The sequence below is a fragment of the Erinaceus europaeus genome, chromosome 4 (genome assembly GCF_950295315.1).
Source record: "Erinaceus europaeus chromosome 4, mEriEur2.1, whole genome shotgun sequence".
NCBI classification, from domain to species: domain Eukaryota; kingdom Metazoa; phylum Chordata; class Mammalia; order Eulipotyphla; family Erinaceidae; genus Erinaceus; species Erinaceus europaeus.
The window spans coordinates 108,025,946-108,046,170 of record NC_080165.1 but is presented as its reverse complement, the minus strand read 5'-3'; the positions used below and the strand labels follow the sequence as shown (position 1 = coordinate 108,046,170).

The 20,225-nt window shown below is 37.9% G+C and overlaps 1 protein-coding gene across 1 annotated transcript in view; it reads left to right on the top strand.

Moving 5' to 3' along the window:
• The window catches only part of VTA1 (vesicle trafficking 1), a 51,416-nt gene extending 49,546 nt beyond the window's left edge, over positions 1-1,870 (top strand). Inside the window, exon 8 of the mRNA XM_007525867.3 lies at positions 824-1,870. Within this exon, the coding sequence (XP_007525929.1) occupies positions 824-969 (146 nt within the window). The 3' untranslated portion in view covers positions 970-1,870. The remainder of the gene's footprint in view (positions 1-823) is intronic.
• The last annotated feature ends 18,355 nt before the right edge of the window (positions 1,871-20,225 follow it).

The following is a 20,225-nucleotide window of genomic DNA, read 5'->3' as shown; positions in this document are numbered from 1 at the left end:
CAAATACTTAACTTGCATTAACATGTGCTAATCATGTTTATAGTTGAGAAGAAATTTTAGAGAAATAGGAGCTGGAGGAATAGCTTATTGAGTAGATAAATGCCTTGCCATGCACACAGCTCAAGTTGAGCCTTGCACTATCTAGATGGTACTATGTATGGTACAGAAGGAAATTCTGGTGCTGTGGTGTCACTCCTTCTCTTTATATTTCTCTACCTGAATTGGAAAAAAATAAAAAGAGGCATGTGTAAGCCCCCAGCTACACACATATTCAAAAAAGGGAAGAAATTGGAGAAATAATTAGGTTTATTTGCATGTTTAATTTGGTAGTTTAATTACTTAACATCATGGCTAAACCAGAAAGGGTTTTTTGTTTGTTTGTTTGTTTCTGAACAGCACTTATAAAAATGCCAAGTCTTTTCATAGTTAAAAGCCAAAAACAAAACCTACAACTAATATAAATTAGGGTTATATTTATGTAGTTGTGTATATGGGCCCATGAAAAGAGAGAGAGTGGGCAATCCTAGACTACATCCAAAGTCACGCTTTCTTTGTTTTACACAGCTCATTATATTTTTACAATTAATTTGCTAAAATATAAAGTCTAGGTTTTTTAAAGGAAATTTTGCTTATGTTAGTATTATGTGTTAGTATGTGTTTGGTTTCTATTAGTAACAAAAAATTAAAGTTTATGAAGAAAATTTACAACCTTTAAAACTTTACAGTATTTTATAACCTTACATATTTTGTATAATTTTGAATTAAGCATGTACCTGCCCTACACGGAATATTTTCTATTCTTAATTATTGTTTTGTTTTCTAGGAGATATCCGCCTAACTCCAGAAGACTTTGCTAGAGCCCAGAAATACTGCAAATACGCTGGCAGTGCTTTGCAGTATGAAGATGTAAGCACTGCTGTGCAGAATCTGCAGAAGGCCCTCAAGTTACTTACTACAGGCAGAGAATGAAACTTTTGTATGACCACTCCATGCATTTTTTTTTACTTAAAGGACTAACAGTTCATTACTCTATCTCCACCCTATCAGGAGCACAGTTTTAAGGAAGACTTTCACTCCACTGAATGTTATAATGAAATCTGCCTGTGTATCAGAATCTGGTTGAAGCATTCAACAACAGCCTCACCCAAGTTTTCATTGTTTATTGGATTCATTATTCTTGGGACATATAGGCCTGATGTTAGCAATATTGTAAAAAGACAAACCGAACCTTCTTTCACAAAATGAAAGAACACTTCTGTAAGATATATTGGGAGAAAGTTTATACCATAATAACATGTATTAAGTTTTTAAGTCTACAATTTGAACAACTGGACCATACTACTTCACTATAAAATTCTAGACTTAACTTTTAGCAAATATTGTGAGAAAATTCTAGATTACAGATCATGTTTATATTTTCCTTGCAATTTATAGAACAAGGGGAAATGTCCAAAAATGGTATATGAACTGGAAAGTTTGTTTAAAGTTCAGTGTATATTCATGTTAAGCACAGCTACATTAAAAGACTCAATTTTCATGGAGGGTAGAATCACCTTCAGACTTAAGAATGATGTCCATTTTCTAACAGTTTTACTTATCCATTGAAGCTTAAGGGGAATTATAAGCAGTTAGACTGCATGTATTAGAGAATGAGGGGAACTGTAATGCCTGGGAAACCTGATGCTTTAAATTAAGCTTCTCTTCTACTGCTGTGGAATAAATTCCATAGAGTGTAACTATGAATGATATGCAGGAGGCTATAAGAACTTAGATTCTCAGCTGTATTTATAAGTTTTGTAGGAAATTATGGACTTATTGTGTCGACTGTATTTGTGCTGTGTAAAAATAAATACAACTTATTCTGTGCAAATGTCTGTTTAGATTGCATGTAAGAATTCTTTTTTTTTTTTTTGAGAAATTATTTTTAGTAGGGGTATGAATGTTTCTGTAGAAAAGATCAAAACTTTTTTTTTTAAGAAAGCAGGAATATGCCTGAAATATATCCGGTTCATTTCATCCATTCCATTAACATTGGAATTCTTTTATATTTGGGGTAGCAAGCTGCAGTCCATGGGCTAACAAAATTTTGTCGTTAATCTGTTGGTTTTCTCTGGTTGCTTCTCATGGCTCTATAATTATATAGCTTACTAATTTTGAAACCATTATTTGGTCCTTTAAGTAAAATTGCTGAGCCCTGTTGTAACAATGTTTTTTTTAAAAAAATAAATAATTAATTCAATATTTCATTTGCATAAGGGCAATGCTACTGTATAAGGTTTAATAAAAATGATTTTTAGACAGATTAAACTGTCCTAAGTTACTGAAAGAAATAAGCTTTCCCAAAATATGTCTCCTGGAAAGCACTGTTGTATATCTTGAACAACTAAATCCCTACAACATTTGTAGGACTCAATGTTTGTATCTACAAATTCAATGTTCTGCTACAGTTCTCTAGATTTTATTGTAATAGAAAAATGATTAGGATGATGCTAATTAAGATGTGAGCAGAGGTCAATATAATTTAGCAAATTTTAATTAAAAACCTACCTGGAAAGGAAATTGTTACTTTTCCTTTCACTCACCAACTGCTGCTCCCAGTATTGTTCCCAGGGAAGATAATGTGAGACTGGGAGTCCACTGGTAAGTGGACCATGGTATAATGGCCCATATCTGTAGAATGATGCCGCTGACCACTTCAGAGTTGGTTTTGAATTCCTGTACACTCAGTGCTTACTGAGCACATTGCCTCACTCCATAATTATTTGTTAATATAATAAATAATGTAAATTATTAACATATTTTCCAAGTCTAAGGAATTTCGAGTTCTTTGTGGCCCATAACTTTGTATGTCTTCATATAAAACGTGACAAGATGAAGTTAGAAATTTTCTCATGTAAGCAACTTTTGCTTAGTCACTAAACACGCACCCACTGAGCAATCCTAATGTGCCTGATAGCTAGAGGTCTTTGCCTGAGGATACAGTAGACGAGAATCCCTGCCTCAACCCCTTAGAGTATATTCTTTTCTTCTTCTTTTTTTTTTTTTTTTCCTTCTCCAGGGTTATTGCTGGGCTCGGTGCCTGCACCATGAATCCACCGCTCCTGGAGGCCATTTTCCCCCCCTTTTGTTGCCCTTGTTGTAGCTTCGTTGTGGTTATTATTATTATTGCCCTTGTTGACGCAATTCGTTGTTGGATAGGACAGAGAGAAATGGAGAGAGGTGGGGAAGACAGAGAAGGGGAGAGAAAGATAGACACCTGCAGACCTGCTTCACCGCCTGTGAAGCGACTCCCCTGCAGGTGGGGAGCCGGGGGTTCGAATAGGGATCCTTACGCAGGTCCCTGCGCTTTGCGCCACATGCGCTTAACCCACTACGCCACCGCCCGACCCCCTCTTTTCTTCTTTTAAAATAGAAATAGAAAGGTAGCAATAGGGAGTCCGGCAGTAGCACAGCAGGTTAAGCGCACGTGGCGCAAAGCACAAGGACCAGCTTGAAGATCCTGGTCGTACGCTCAGCTCAGCTCCCCACCTGCAGGGGAGTTGCTTCACAGGCGGTGAAGCAGGTCTGCAGTTGTCCATCTTTCTCTCCCCCTCTCTGTCTTCTCCTCTCTCCATTTCTTGCTGTCCTGTCTAACAACGACGACATTAATAACTACAACAATAATAACCAACAATAAAGAAACAAGGGCAACAAAAGGGAAAATAATTTTTTTTTAAAAGAGAGAGGTACAATAGAGGGTTCAAAGAGACCACCATCAGAGCTCCATTCAGTGTAGTGGAGCCTAGGCTCAAACCTGCAGCACACTATTCAAGTGAGCTATTTGAGTCCAGGCAATGGTGTATCTGGTAGAGCACACACACATCACAGTACTCAGTGAGACAGTACTTCAGGTTGACTCCTGTTGGGAAGCCTGAGTGAATGAAATCAGTATAGTGAGAACTGTTGACTTCTGCTGATACTTAGGTTAAAGTACAATGTTTCCCAGTACTTATGACTATCACAGGTAAGATTGATAACATTGTTTTGTCATTGCTGACAGAGAAGTAAAAAATAAAGACAAAAGTTCTGTCTACAGTGGTTGTCATGATCATCATTAATTCCCTATGAAACGAGCTAACAACCAAGAACAGTTCCCATGGTTAGCACCCTGTGCAAGGATCTGGGTTCGAGCCCCCACCCCCCACATGCAGGGAGCCTGTTTGACTACTGCAGGTGTCTACCTCTATTTTTAAAATTTTTTTATTACTTGATTTATTTATTGAATAGAGACAGCAAGAAACTGAGAATAACAAATCTATAAGAGCTAGATTTATAGTTCTTGTTAGGATAAATCTTCTAAGAATATCATTCATTTATTCAAAAATATATTTGAGTAGCCATCATCAAAGTTCAACATAATAGTGCCATATGGGAAGTCACATGCAGGGGGAAAAGATGAGCAGTGAAGCAGTGCTGCAGATGTTACTTCCCCTATCTTCTCTTGATTTCTCTCTGTCTCTATCCACTGTATAAATAAAATATTTTTTAAAAGATAAAATAGTTCTTCCTGGAATGAGTTGGGGAAGACCTTAAGGGAGGCTAAACAATATGTGCAAGGGAGAAAAGCTGAGAGAAGTTAGCAAAAATAAAAGCATGAGCAACATGGAATAAAAAAGAAAAACAAGGAATCTGAGTAGTACTATTATGGTAAATGTTTTATTCAGTAAATATGAGATAAATATGAGAATAAGAAGGAAGTTATAGAGTGAATTATGACTTGTCAAACATCATATATGAAAGTTCTACCTCCTAATGTGATTGTATTTGAGGAGATTGAAACAAAAGGTGGTCACCTCGTATAGTGTGCTCACTACCATGTGCAAAGAACTGGGTTGAAGTCCTTGGACCCTATTTGCAAGGAGGAAGCTTCACAAGTGGTAAAGCAGTGCTGCAAGTGAGTCTCATCCTCACTCCTCTATATCCCCCTTTTCTATCAACTTCCCTATCTCTTATCACATGAAAAAAGAATGAAACCCATAGACTTGTGTCCTTATCTGCTTTCTTATCTACAGGCACAGGGACAAGGATACATGAGGACACAATAAAAAGGTGGTCATTTATATACCAGATGAAGTAGCCTCATCAGAAATCAAACCTAACCACAGCATGATCTCAGACTTATATCTTCCTGAACTGTGCTCTATTGTTTAAATCACCCAATTAATGTTATTTTATTATGGTAGACCAAGCCAACCAAGATAGAAGACAAGAAGATGAAGCCACTGGTCGTCCTGTAAAAGAACTGACATATTTACACTCAAAGCAGTGAAATATAAGAAAGATTTCAATTTTCAACTTGCTCTAAAATCTGTGGCTAAAGTTTTTACTTCTAAAAGTGGATTTTACCTGTGTAGCTTATATTTGGAGATTTTCACTTAATATGTGCTTGCTTTATTGGGAACTCATAGAATTATTTCTTTTTGACCCTGCAGCTGTGTTTTTGTGTTATGGTACAGGGGATACTCAAAGTCACTTAAAGAAGGAGGATGTTTAAATTTGTCTATTGTACCTAACTTGTGTATTTTTCTTCTTCCTATTTATTTATTTATTTATTTATTGCCTTCAGGGTTATCACTGGGCCTCTGCCTACACTACGAATCCATTGTTTCTGGAGGCCATTTTTTCCCTTTTGTTGCTGTTGTTACTGTTACTGGTATTGTTATTATTGCTGCTGCTATTGTTGAATAGGACAGAGAGAAATCAAGAGGAGGGGGAGACAGAGAGGGAGAGAGAAAGACACCTGCAGATCTACTTCACCGCTTGTGAAGCGACCCCCCTGCAGGTGGGGAGCTGGAGCTGGAACCCTGATCCTTATGTCAGCTTTTGTGCTGTGCACCAGGTGCGCTTAACCCACTGCGCTACCGCCTGACCCCCTTTTGTATTTTTTATTGAGGGGGTAAATGCTTTACAGTGCAGTCATTAACTGAGTACAATTTCACTGCACTAGGACCCCACAATTCCCTTTCATATCTGTCTCCTCTTCTTCCCCAGAGTCCTTTGCTTTGATTCATTACACTATGCTCATCTCATACTTCACTTTGTGTTTTCCCTCTCTGTTCTTATTTATAGAGTACTGTGTATAAGTGAGACCATTTGGTATTCATTCTCTTTTTGGCTTTTCTCATATAACATTATGTCTTCTGATTCCATCCAAGGTGACACAAAAGACATGACTTCATCATTTTTAACAGCTGCGTAGTATTAGACTTTTTTTTTTTAACCCACTCATTTATGATTGGACATCTGGGATGCTTCCAAAACACATTGTGCTGCTACAAACATAATTATACGTAGATCTTTTATGATAGATGGGTCTCCCCCACTTTGGATAAATCCTCAGGAGAGAAATTGCTGGGTTGTATTGAAGGTCCATTTCTTGTGTTCAGAAAAATCTCCAGACTGTTTTCCACAAAGGCTGGAGCAATGTACAACTCCTTCCAGTAGTGCAGATAGTCCCTTTTCCCCACATCCTCTACACTTCTATCTTTTCTATATAAAACCAGTCATGCTCTCTAACAACAATAATGACAATTACTATTCTCTCCATTTTATAGATCATATAAATTAAACTATATACCTGTGTAATATGAATTATGTATGGTAATTTTATACAATAGAAATTTATATGCCTTCATTAGATGTTAAGTTGCTTGACAATAAATTCTTCATCTGTAGATCCCAAGTACTTCATATGATATCTAGTCTATAAGTATTCCTCATTGGTGAAATGAATATGTGAAGGGTAAAAGAATAAAGAAATTATGGGCTAGGGAAACAGCATAATGGTTATGCAAAAATACTTAAATGCCTGAGTCTCTGAGACTCCACGTTCAGTTCCCAGCACTACCATAACCCAGAGATAATCAGTACTCTGGTATTTCTCTTTTTCATCTCTTTCTTTCTACCTCATTAAAATTAAATAACTATGTAAATATTTTTTTAAATTGCAATAAACTCAAATAAATGTTATATTTGGAGCATCTGATTTTACAGTCTGAGGTAAAATTATAGTGATAGTTGCAATAAAAAGTTCTGAATTTATTTATGAATTATTGTTACCTAATGAAAGCTCATTACAACATGGGAAATGTTGGAATATTGTATAGAGTCCATTCTTGCCCTACAGCAGGTCTAGATTCCTAATTCAGACGCATGATTCTTTATCTGTTAAAATCATGAGGAATATCAAGGAATGCTTAGAACATTCTTAAAATTTACACTAACAGCTTAACAGTTAGTGTGTGTGTGTGTGTGTGTGTGTGTGTGTGTGTGTGTGTGTGTTCATTTTCTGCTGGCAACTTTCATGCCCTTGGTCTATCTTTATTTTGCCAGAGCTTTGTACGCTCCAACATATTAGAATGTTTTAATTAGAAAAACTATGTATCAAAAGCAAGAAAAACAGACCATATTGAAAGCCACTATGGCATCTGAAGAAATTATGACTGAAAGTTCATTTTTGCTGACCAATGAACAAATGGAAATTTTAAATGACAGGAGCTGCCACTGATACCTGTATAATGTTTGGGAAGTCAGTATTCATTTTAACTGTTTGACTTACTGTGTAGTTTTCTGCTGACTACCCCAACCACAAGCAACTAAAAAGATGGTGTGGAAACTATAATAACTGAGGCAGAAGGTGAGATAATGTACTAAGTGTTGTCGTATGCTTTACATTGGTTTGTTCTAGCCCTCCCCCGCCAAGAGAATTGGATCAGTCCAATTAATTTCGCGGGCCTGCTTGGCCCCGCCCCAAGGAACCCCGAGAGAGGGTTCCTGAGTGCGAGAGTTCCTGAGTGCGAGAGTTCCTGAGTTTGAGAGTTTCAGGGTTACAGAGTAAGAGAGAGTTCCACAGTGGAAGAGTTTCAGAGGGCTCTCAAGTACGAGAGTTCCAGAGTGCCAGAGTTTCAGAGGGTTCCCCAGTAAGAAAGTTCCAGAGTTCCAGAGTTCGAGAGTAAGAGAGGGTGTTTGTGCCGCCGCAAAGAGACAGCCGAGTTCTGTTTGGTGATTAGTTTGTCTTAGTTTGTGAATCGTTGTTCCTGAATGAAGAAATACAGCTTCCCTGCCCAGCCGTTGTTGGTGATTAGTTTGTCTTAGTTTGTGAATCGTTGTTCCTGAATGAAGAAATACAGCTTCCCTGCCCAGCCGTTGTCTCCGCGTCTCTGTTACCCGCCGTGAAGCAAGCCAGCCCGGCCAGAGCCTCCGAATTTTAACAACAAAGTGTTCTATTCTGAGTCAGGAAAAGTCAGACTCTCTTTTGTCTTAACCTATTCTACCTACAGATTGAAGAAAATTTGTTCTGCCTAGTTTTCCCACTTTAAACATGAGCAGGCAAAGCTTTACAAATGGTGTCCTTTGAATATCTAAGATTCCTCAGGTCTCTAAATAAATAATTCATAGATTTCTGCAGGCAAAATTTAAGGTTAGATCCATGGTCCATAGTCTCTTCATTTGAAACAGACATTTATATTATATTTTCTTTTTTCTTTTTTATTTATTTATTTATTTTTTTCTCCTCCAGGATTATTGCTGGGCTCAGTGCCTGCACCATGAATCCACCGCTCCTGGAGGCCATTTTTTCCCCTTTTTGTTGCCCTAGTTGTTGCAGCCTCATTGCGGTTATTATTGCCATTGTTGACGTTGCTTTGTTGTTGGATAGGACAGAGAGAAATGGAGAGAGGAGGGGAAGACAGAGAGAGAGGGGGAGAGAAAGATAGACACCTGCATACCTGCTTCACCGCCCGTGAAGCGACTCCCCTGCAGGTGGGGAGCTGGGGGCTCGAACTGGGATCCTTACGCCGGTCCCTGCGCTTTGCGCCACGTGCGCTTAACCCACTGCACCACCACCCGACTCCCTATATTTTCAAATCGTAAAACCTGACCCCCATTCTTTTTAATGAGCAGATACCCCTTAAACACCATATATTAATACCCAAGAATTCAATAAGCTCAGTGAAAAACTTGAAACAAGGACCAGAACAACAAAATAATCATTCCTTTAGGCGGGAATTTTCTTCTGCCAAAGCAGAGATTGTCATCGAGCAAAAGTCCGGCAAATACTCAGAGCAAAGAGTATTTCCAGAGATAATACAAATTGTTACATAATGTTAAACTAGACAATCAAGATAACATAACAATCCCAATTGGCCTGTGAAAAGAACTTCAAGTTACCTGAAGTAAAAACTACTATAATTATGGTGGAAGTAGATATATCTACAATTATAATTGGACATTTAACGTGCATCTCAATAACAGAGCCATTATAAAAATAACTAGCATGCTGAGTTCCTAAACTTTGTCCTTATTATTCTCAATAAAAAGACAAATTCTTTTTTGTTTATAGTGTTATTTTTGCATTCTTCTTTTGAATGACTATATATATATATATTTCCCTTTTTGTTGCACTTGTTTTAGTTATTGTTGTTGATGTCATCATCGTTGGATAGGACAGAGAGAAATGAAGAGAGGAGCGGAAGACGGGTAAAGAAAGACAGACACCTGCAGACCTGCTTCACCGCCTGTGAAGGTACTCCCCTACAGGTGAGGAGCCAGGGGCTCGAACCTGGATCCTTCTTCTGGTCCTTGCGCTTTGTGCCTTGTGCGCTTAACCCACTGCACTACCGCCTGACTCCCCTTTGAACTATGTAGGTTGATATGAGGCCAATCTGATCCTGTTTTTCTCATGGTAGGTTTTATTTGGAATATAACTAAAATAGACCTACTAGCTATCTACAAAACAGATACCCCTAAATCTTCATCAGCACTACTCCAGCCTTTAGGTTCATGATTAGTTAACAATTTGTTTGGCTTTATATGTCAAGTCTTTTTTCAGCCACCAGGTTCCAGATGCTACCATGATGCCAATCGGATTTCCCTGGGCAGACAACCCCCACCAATGTGTCCTGGAGCCCCGCTTCCCCAGAGTCCCACCCCACTAGGGAAAAGAAATAGAAAAAGAAGGTATCAAGGCAAGTAAATAAATATAAATACAAATAAAAAGGAAAACGCAGGAAGGAAACTTGGACTGAGTTGGGTGTATATTACAACAAAGCAAAAGATTGCCATAGAGGAGGATGAGAGCATGGAGAGTGTTGCGTGGAACAAGGTGGTGAAGAGATACTTGATTTGGTGACAGCAGTGTGTAAATAGCTCATGGGGAGATAAGAAACTATACTCCTACAACAACTCCTATAATTACCATTATTTCCCCCAATAAAATGATAAAAAGAAGTATCAGTTTTGGTGTAGAGTAAGTACTTCAGATGGTTGTATAAGAGATAATTCAACCTTGAATTACTGAAATATAGCTACAAAATGTGAGTCTAAATCATACCTCTCCTTTCCCTAAGTATTTAGACTTAGAATGCCGGATTTATACATTCAGAATTGTGTTTCTGCCCTATTTCTAAAATTAATAATCTGATAATACCTAAATTACTATAGAATAGTTCTTAATCTTATTACTGAATTTTGTGTTTATATTCTTTATATTTTAATGTTTATCGCATCAGAAAGTCTCCAAGCACCTCACTCATTAATTCTCATTTCAGCTAGTTACGATATATATATATATATATATATATATATATATATTTTTTTTACTAGAATTAGAGTTAGTATGCCATTTTAAGTACATTGACAAGCAGGAATAAACCATATTAGTGCTGTACTTGATATAGTTACATTTTACCTTTTCAGCAAAGTTTCAGGGTTTGGGCATTTAAATTCAAAATTACTTGGGAAAGCTGAATAATTCTGGAAACTTGAATTCAATCCTAATGAAGTGTTAAGAACTTTAGTAATACTGGTGATGACATAAACCCTTTGATTCAAAAGCTCTTAAAGAGGAAAGGGCACCTAGAGATGTTCTAACCCAATATTTCCATTTTATGTAAGATGAAATTGAGGGGTGGAGTGGTGGCACATCTCATTGAGTGCACATGCTACTATGCACAAGGATCCAGGATCAAATCCTGTGTCCCCAACTATAGGGGGACCTTTTATGAACCACGAAGAAATACTGCAGGTATCTCTAGGTTTCTCTTTCCCTCTATCTCTCCCTCCCCTCTCAATTTCTTTCTTTCTCTATTCAATAAATAAATAAATTTTAAAACAAAAGATAAAATCAAAACCCAGAAGAAATTCACTTGCAGGTTCTTCCTCACAATTTTGGCAATGTGAAGAGAAAAATTAACTCTGAATCTTAGATGAAGGATTGATATATATAATGTTTCCAAGAACTAGTTCACACAAAGAATCTCACATAACCAAGAACATTCTTGAAAGTAGTAATTTTAAGCAAAATATATAAGTCCAATGGGTATCTCTATTTGGTTGGTCAAATGTATCATAAATATCATCACTCTTAGAATTTCAAGTCTCCACCAGAGAACAAAAAGATTTGTATGTTACTTCTGTGCAAAGAAATTATAAACTCATAAGAGTGATGTGAATTATACACATAAAAATATATCTAATGTGCCAAGGCAATGTATGATAACATGTTGCCCCACTAGGGAAAGAGAGAGACAGGCTGGGAATATGGGTCAACCTGTCAACACCTATTGTGGGTAAACAATTACAGAAGCCAGAACGTCAACCTTCTGCATCCCTCAATGATCCTGGGGCCATACTCCCAGAGGGATAAAGAATAGGAAATATTTCAAAGTTAACCCAATTGCCAAATAATATGATTATAGCAATAACTATCTATTGTCTTCTTAAACCCCAAGGCAACAGGAACCTCCTGCTTCCTCTATAGAGCCTGTATTTCCCCCAGTCCTGGAACCTCTAAGGTGAGGCTCACTTTCCTGCATGCTTCTCTCAAGTCGTACCAAATGATATTGCATCTGCCGATCAGTCCCAACCTAATAAACACAAGGAGTACCACTTCAGTATGCTTCTCTTCAGACTTTGTCCAGAGGTATCAGGCATGGAATGTCAACCTTTCACCCTCATTACTCGGGTGAGACCTTTCCTTTCATAGTATTCTCTAATTCCATTCCAGGAGGTTCACTTTCTAACAAAATCCCAAAACCTAGATATAGACCAGGTCCCATAAGATAGGGCATATGTTCATATGTATCCATAAATTAGGGCAAAATATATACCCAAAAGCAAAAATACACAATAGTCTGTAGTGAGCCAGTATAAAGTTCATAATGAAACAGTGTCTACTTAGACTTAGTAGACACTATTTCCTATTAAAGTTCTCTCATCTACTTTCTATTACAGTTCTCTCACTCACTCCAAAGCTTGTGGTGACCCCAGCAGGAGTTTGGGACTATTAGCATACAAATTACATCACCCTGAGGAGGTTCTTCAGAGAAGGGAATGTATAAAAGCAAGGGACTTTGAGCAGATGAGGCTCTTTGGCTGCTGCTGCTGCTGCTTCTCCTGGTCTGAAGCATCTCCAGGAAGTGCACAAGGTATCCCAACATGGCTACTTCTCCTGGGAACTGAAAACATGTGACTCTGCTAGCCAGTAAACTTTTATACCCCTCTACAGCCATGAGCAATTGTCAGGCAGCCCACCCCCCCCCCCCCCCCGCTCTGATGCTGTGGTCTATTTAAATAATCATTATTTTGCCTGAGACCCGCCCTGCCTGCAGGGTAATGGTTAATCCCACTGGTTAGAACCTTCACAACAGCTGCTATGGAAGCTTTCTACCTTCCCAGAGTGCCTTGTTTTCTCCATCCCCTTTCCTAGGCAATCCTGTTCCCAACTTGCCACTTACATTTTTTCCTATACATCCCACTGCTGTTCCTGGTTTTGCTTTTTTTTTTTTTTCTCTTCCATGTCCTGACCTGGAGAAGACCTGGAGAAAGGCTGGCATGCATAGCAGGAGGCAGCCATTTTGATAGCTCCACGTGGTCTAAACCCGCTGTGCTCACACCCGACTCTGGGACATCCGCATCAATAAAGAATTGTGTTACCACACAGCTATGAGTTCCTTGTCTCCCTCTCTCTCTGGCAAAGTTAACCCAGCAAGCAACTTTTACCAGAGCTTATAATTGTTTATCTTATGGTACTAAACTTTTGATAACTATATTCAGACTTTTTTTATTTTTTAATTTATTTTAGTGAGAAAGAGTAGATAGAGAAAGATAACATGAGAGAGGAAGAGACCAGAACACTGCTCAGTTCTGGCTTATGGTGGTGCAGGGGATTTGAACCTGGGACCTCAGAGCCTCAGGCTTGAAAGGCTTTTTGCATAGCCATTATTCTATCTCCCCAGCTCATATTCAGACTTTATAGACCTAGTGTATGCTTAACCCTTGATGATAAGTGCTTATTTTGTCTTTTACCTGTTTCACCCTAATAAACCTTGTATTGTTTAAACCAGTTCCCAGGTCCCACTGTGAATCCTTTTACACACCTCAGCAGCAGCCCCTCCCCCCAAACTCCCAACTCCTAAACCTATTTTTAAGTTAATTTACAACAAATGCGCCCAACTTGGGGAATGAACCCATGACCCTGAGATTAAGAGTCTCATGACTCAAAGCAAGGACTGCAAAAGCTGAATAAAGGCAAGAGACTGGCATACTTTAGCAATGACTTTTTAGTCACTATCAGCCACCCCATCAGCTGGGCCCTTATCGGGGAATCCTGAGATTCCCAAACAGACATGATGGGCCTAGACCTCGAATAAATCCCTCTCTCCATTGTTACTGGTCATTTCTATCAGGAACAACACAATAGACCCCTTTGTGGGCTCCCATAGGACCTTGCTCTCAACTTGGATCAACAATGGTAGAGAATGTTCCATCCTTCGAAGGGAGGATGGACAACATACTCTTTGCTACACCTGAGGAAGATGGGTCAGTACTGGGACAGCTTGGAATGTTCCTACTCATGACCATAGAATTTGAACTCAGATCTACAAGGATGCTAAGGTCACATAGGTTCCTAAGCTGACTATGGGTCCTAGATCACATCAAATCGATGGGGTTTACAGTCAACAATATTTATACCCCTTTCCCATATTAGGGAGCTACTCTCTTCCCTGATCTAGCTTTCTGATTCTTTTTCCAGCCATGACATCATCTCCCCAGACCATAACTTGGATCCACTGGCATATCAGATTTCAGACTCAGGAGAAAACAGAAAAAGAAAAAAAAAAAACTAGTATAGCCACAGGCCCTTTGGAAGGACTTCTTCTTCTTCTTCTTCTAGCGTTTGCCCTTCTTCCATAGCCAGTCAACAGCGTCAGAATGGAGGAAACCCCAACTCTTTATTTGCACTATTCCAGCCTTTAGGTCCATGATGGGTCAATAATTTTTTTGGCTTTTTATGTTAACTCTCTTTTCATCCACCAGGTTCCAGATGCTAGCATGTTGCCAACCAGACTTCCCTGGACAGACAACCCCACCAATATGTCCTAGAGCTCCAATTCCCCAGAGCCCTTCCCCACTAGAGAAAGAGAGAGACAAGCTGGGAGTATGTCAATGCCCATGTTCAGTGGTGAAACAATTATAAAAGTCAGACCTTCAACGTTCTGCATCCCACAATGACCTTGGCTCAATACTCCCAGAGGGATAAAGAATAGGAAAGCTATCAGGGGAGGGGATGGGATACAGAGTTCTGGTGGTAGGAACTGTGTAGACTTGTACTCCTCTTGTCCTATGGTTTAGTCAATGTTTCCTTTTAATAAATAAAAAATAAGAAAGAATAGGAAATCTTTCAAGGGAGGGGATGGGATATAGATCCTGGTGGTGGAAATTGTGTGGAAATGTACCCCTCTTATCATATAGTCTTATCAATATTTCCATTTTATAAATAAAAAAAGAAAAAGAAAAAAAGCACATTTAGCAATGTTCTTCAGTAGTGGATGCAGGTTGAATTCCTTTAATCTCATTCATTATTCAAACATCCACTGTATATTCAAACATGTATTCAAATATGTATTCAAACATCCACCTTGTGTCAGCCAGTGCCTGAACCCCTGTATATGCTATGTTCCATTTCGCAAAAGTCCTATTGATCTGTGAGAGATGCATTTTATTTTTATTGTGATTTAATATTGATTTACAAAATTACATGTCAACAGAGAAGATAGAGAAAGGGGGGAGAAAGACAACTGCAGAACTGCTTCACTACTTGTGACTTAATAGGAGCTTTTATTCAAATTACTTGAAAAATAATAAATGTTGAGCTAATAAATATTTTTATTGGCTATTTCTCTGTAGCAGATTTCTGAGGAGATAAACAGATACTTGGTGATATAAATGATATTTACTTGTCATTTCAGATGATTTTTCATATTTAGTATTATAATAAAAGAAACAAAATCAAAATAAAGCCTGCAAATTATTAAAAAATGCTAGATAAATGAGAGAGAAAGGCATCTGCAATTGTGGGTGAGGAAAGCAGGCATTATTTTATTTCATTTTTTTTTTCTGTCTGTGTTTTAAGAAGTTCTAGACATATGATCAATTTTTCCCCCTCTCATATTAATTAAATAGTGGTTTATGTGTTTACACTTTAATAGGATTTTACATAAACACCACTCCCACCACCAAATAATAAATAATAATGTCTGAAAGCAGACATTATTACCTGTTTAGTGTCTTTCTGTAATTCACTATATCCTATAATATGAATGTAAACAACATTAGCAATTCCTGTGATTCTGTTGTCTATAAAAAGTATATATTTCATTCCAAACTACAGTCATTGGAATTGCTGATATATTAAAGAAAATGTCTTCATCATTACTTAAATTTAAGGACACTAGAGATTTTCTAATGTATTAATAAAACAAACATGCCCTAAGATACTATAATGATTTTAATATTGATTTCCACATAATCATTTTGTCCACAAGCCTAATTAGGTAGATTAATGCCCCCACACCCCCTAAACAAGCCCACTCCTAAATCCCCAAAACCTGTGACTATGTTATGTTATCTGGCAAAGGGGGCTTTGTGGATGTGATGAACAATAAGGACCTAAACATGAGGGGTTATTTTTCTTTATCTAGGTGAGCTCAGTATAATCGAATGTATTTTTTTAAACAGAAAAGTTTCTCAATTATGGTCAGAGAAGGGATATGAAAAGAACTTGATCTGCCTCTGCAGACTTTGAAAATGGAAAAAGGGAACTTATAAGCCAAGGACTGTGGGTGGCCTCCAGAAAGTGGAAAATGGGAAGTGTCTCCCTCAGATACTCCAAAAAGAAAAACAGACCTGTTAAGATCTTATTTTTTTGGCTTAGTCATTCGTCTATCAAACTTCTAACATTCAGAACCATTGAGATAATACAGCCATGCTATATGAGTTACAAATGTTGTAGTAATTTGTGATGGCAGCAATAGACAACTACACAATTTTATTTTATGCATTCAAAACTACTACTGTAGGAAACTTTACCAGACCTTTTTACACACACACACACACACACACACCTTAAAAAATATTGCCTGATGATGTCTACTATTACAGACAAAAACAAAACATCTTAGATAATTTGACATTAACACTAGAACTTCCAAAATAAATTGTTCTTGTATTTTGATGTGCCCAAATACTCTAGTAAAAATTTGTGTAGAAAAATTATAAGTATGGATATGATTCAAGATTGGCCTTTTATCCCCATTTTCTTCCTCAGGAGTTCTTATTTTTTCTGGCACCTACCATTTCAGAATCTGGATTTTATTCATATATGCAACTGATTCATGAAGAATGAGAGCCCAGGGAAGAGTGATTTTAATAATCTACATTATTACATTGTAAGCATCCAAATGAATAAAGACAACTATTAAATCATCATGCTAGAGAACCTTAGGAAAATAATAACCCAATAAAAGACATATATCAAAGGAGATATTTTTCCCACTACCAGTAGTGAGAAGATCTCTGTGATTGCTATATTGGGATTCTTATTATAAACACCCAATTTTGTTATAGTATGCTAATATATAAAGGTAATAAAGATTAAAAACCAGAAAAAGCATATGCTGTTTAATGCCAAAAATCATATATCTTCCAGAAATCAGTACTTCATGTATTATTTTCTAATTCTTTTTTGTTAATTTTTATTTATAAAAAGGAAACACTGACAAAAAACATAGGATAAGAAGGGTACAACTCCATACAATTCCCACCAGCAGAACTCTGTATCCCATCCCCTCCCCTGATAGCTTTCCTATACTTTATCCGTCTGGGAGTATGGACCCAGGGTCATTATGGAGTGCAGAAGGTGGAAGGTCTGGCTTCTGTAATTGCTTCCCCGCTGAACATGGGTGTTCAGGTAGATCCATACTCCCAGCCTGTCTCTCTCATTCCCTAGTAGAGTGGGGCTCTGGCGAAGTGGGGCTCCAGGACAAACTGGTGGAGTTTTCTGTCCAGGAAAGTCCAGTTGGCATCATGGTAGCATCTGGAACCTGGTGACCGTAAAAAAGGTTAACATATAAAGTCAAACAAATTGTTGACTGTTCATGAACTTAAAGGCTGGAATAGTGCAGATGAAGAGTTGGGTGTCCCTGTTTTGTAGATAACTAGTCCTATTTTAGTTATATTCCAAAAGGCCCATGACTATACTAGGTTTTCTTAAATTTTTAAATTTTTTTCTGAGCCTGACATCTGATATGCAGGTGGATCCAAGTTATTGTCTGGGGAGATGATATCATGGCTGGAAAAAGGACCAGAAAGCTGGATCAGGGAAGAGAGTAGCTCCCAAATATGGGAAAGGTGTATAAATATTATTGGCTGTAAACCCCATCAATTTGATCAGATCAGATCATTTTTAAATTCTTTGGGTGATTCTAAGAGTGATAGCAAAATCAAAAGACAAAAATATAAGGTTACCCTTTTCAGCTTGTTAAACATAGATAGTACCTTTTGATATACCTGGAAACCTAAATTAGTAGTGCATTTGGGTTCTGTAGAATTTATTCTCATTTATTATTTTTAAAGTTTTGTAGGCAAAAATCCTTCTTTGTAACTGCAAAAGAAATGTTTCTTCCTAAATCAAAAGCCCTGATCAGTGAAGTAACCTATGTGAGTTTGTTTTTGTTAGGCAAAAATTGTAAGGCATTTATTAACACATCCATATCCTCTTGTAACAAGCAGCCTTGTTAAATATATGCATATAAAAATTTAGAATTGGTTCCACAAAGTTACAAATTATTGATCAATTTTTCTTTTGGTAATACGCATAAAACAATCTAATTACTATTTCCCAGGACTGGTTACTTAAATAATAAAAGACAGGCAATGTATTTTGCCAAAGTCAAGAATATAACTGTATATAGTAGTAGAACACGATAGCTAGTCCATGGACAAAATGGAATAGCAAAGCCTGAGTGTTGCCAGCTTTCCACTGTGCAACATCTAATTTAGTCAATGTATCTGCTTTCCATACCTGATGAATTTCAGTGCACTTTCAGAAAACTAATTCTGGCTTCAGGTGCATAAAACTATAAACTGTGTCAAATTACATCTTTTTTTTTTTTGACATGGGAGATTTTCATAGTGTCTTATAAATAAATTTTCTAAAATGTAAAAAAAAAAGGAAAGTGATGCTAATATTCAAATGAAAAATTCCATCATAACAATTTAAGTTGCAGTTTACAGAAACTTCACTTACATTCATTTACACTAGAGTAGTTGCATATTTCCATACCTGAAAACCACAGTAAGCCTTTCATAGCTACCTTCAACAAAGACTGGCATTTTATTGATATATAATATATAAACTAAATATTTGTGCAGCATATGGTAAAAAATGATAAATTTCAGAAAATATGCAAAGATGATGCATACAGTTTACACTTAGCATCTCTGATTTTTTAATTATAAAAGATTGGGAACTTCTCCCTGGACCCAGTATACATGGAGTAGGAGGGGTGACCCCATCATTTCACACACAAAATTCACTCATGTGGGAAGACTTGGAAGGCTCTACCGGACACTTCTACCCTTGAGTAACTGATATTAGCACCAACCTACTGGGCAGAGATCTTCTGGAATGTCTTGATGTTAGGATATCCACAGATGCCTCTGCAGAGCGTAACACTCGCTCCTGCGAGACCAGATCTAATCAGCACCCCCAATACTAACTGCCACTGTTCGTATACTAACTCCCCGCTTAGGCTGGCTTTCTAATGAGCCTGTCTGGGTGGAACAGTGGCCTTTACCTAGGGATAAATTAGAAATTTTAAATGAGCTCGTCCAAGAGCAGTTGTCCTTGGGACACATTCTTCATTCTCTAAGCCCATGGAATACTCCTGTCTTTGTAATTAAAAAGCGCTCGGGAAAATGGCGCCTCCTCCAAGATCTCCATGCGGTAAATAAAACCATGCAGGTCTGGGGCTCCCCCCAAAGGGGTTTGCCTCTTGCGTCTGCAATTCCCATGGGAATTCCAATCATAGCTATTGATATACAAGATTGTTTTTTCTCTATTCCCTTGCATCCGCAAGATTGTAAACGTTTTGCCTTCTCTGTTCCTTCTGTTAATAACACCAGCCCTGCTGATAGATTTGAATGGGTGGTGCTGCCCCAGGGTATGGCCAATAGTCCTACTATTTGTCAGGAGGCTGTTAAATCTGCCCTTTTTCCATATATTCATAAGGGTCTTAAGGTTTTTCATTATACAGATGATATTTTAATATGGGGAAAATCAGATACAGATCTGTATGCCTTATGTGATTTTCTCATTCCTGCATTAAAGAAAAGCGGCCTTAATGTAGCTCCTGAGAAGATACAGCTAATTCCTCCAATATCTTTCTTAGGTTCAGAGATTTTTCTAATGCAAATTCATCCCTTAAAACCTAATGTCACCTTTCCTTCTAACCTTACTCTTGCTTCTTTACAAAGTTTTCTAGGAAATTTAAATTGGCTTAGGCAGTATCTCTATCTGCCTACAAGCTGCCTCCAACCACTGTTTGACCTGTTGAAAGGAAACAAACAGCCCTCCTCAAAATGTAAGTTAACTCCCGAGGCCTCCTCGGCACTGGAAAGGGTTAACCAGGCCCTCCAGGACATGCACCTTGTTCGATTCTCCCCCTCCTCTCCCATAAACCTTCTAATCTTTAACTTCACCCCCACAGTAGTAGGGGCATTGTGGCAAGACCATGGTGAGGTAGTGGGGACGGCCATTGTAGGCTGACTCCACGTGGCCTGAGCCACCCCCCCCCCCCATTCTATAATAAATATTGGTGTACCGCACTTGCTCCGGACCTCCTCTC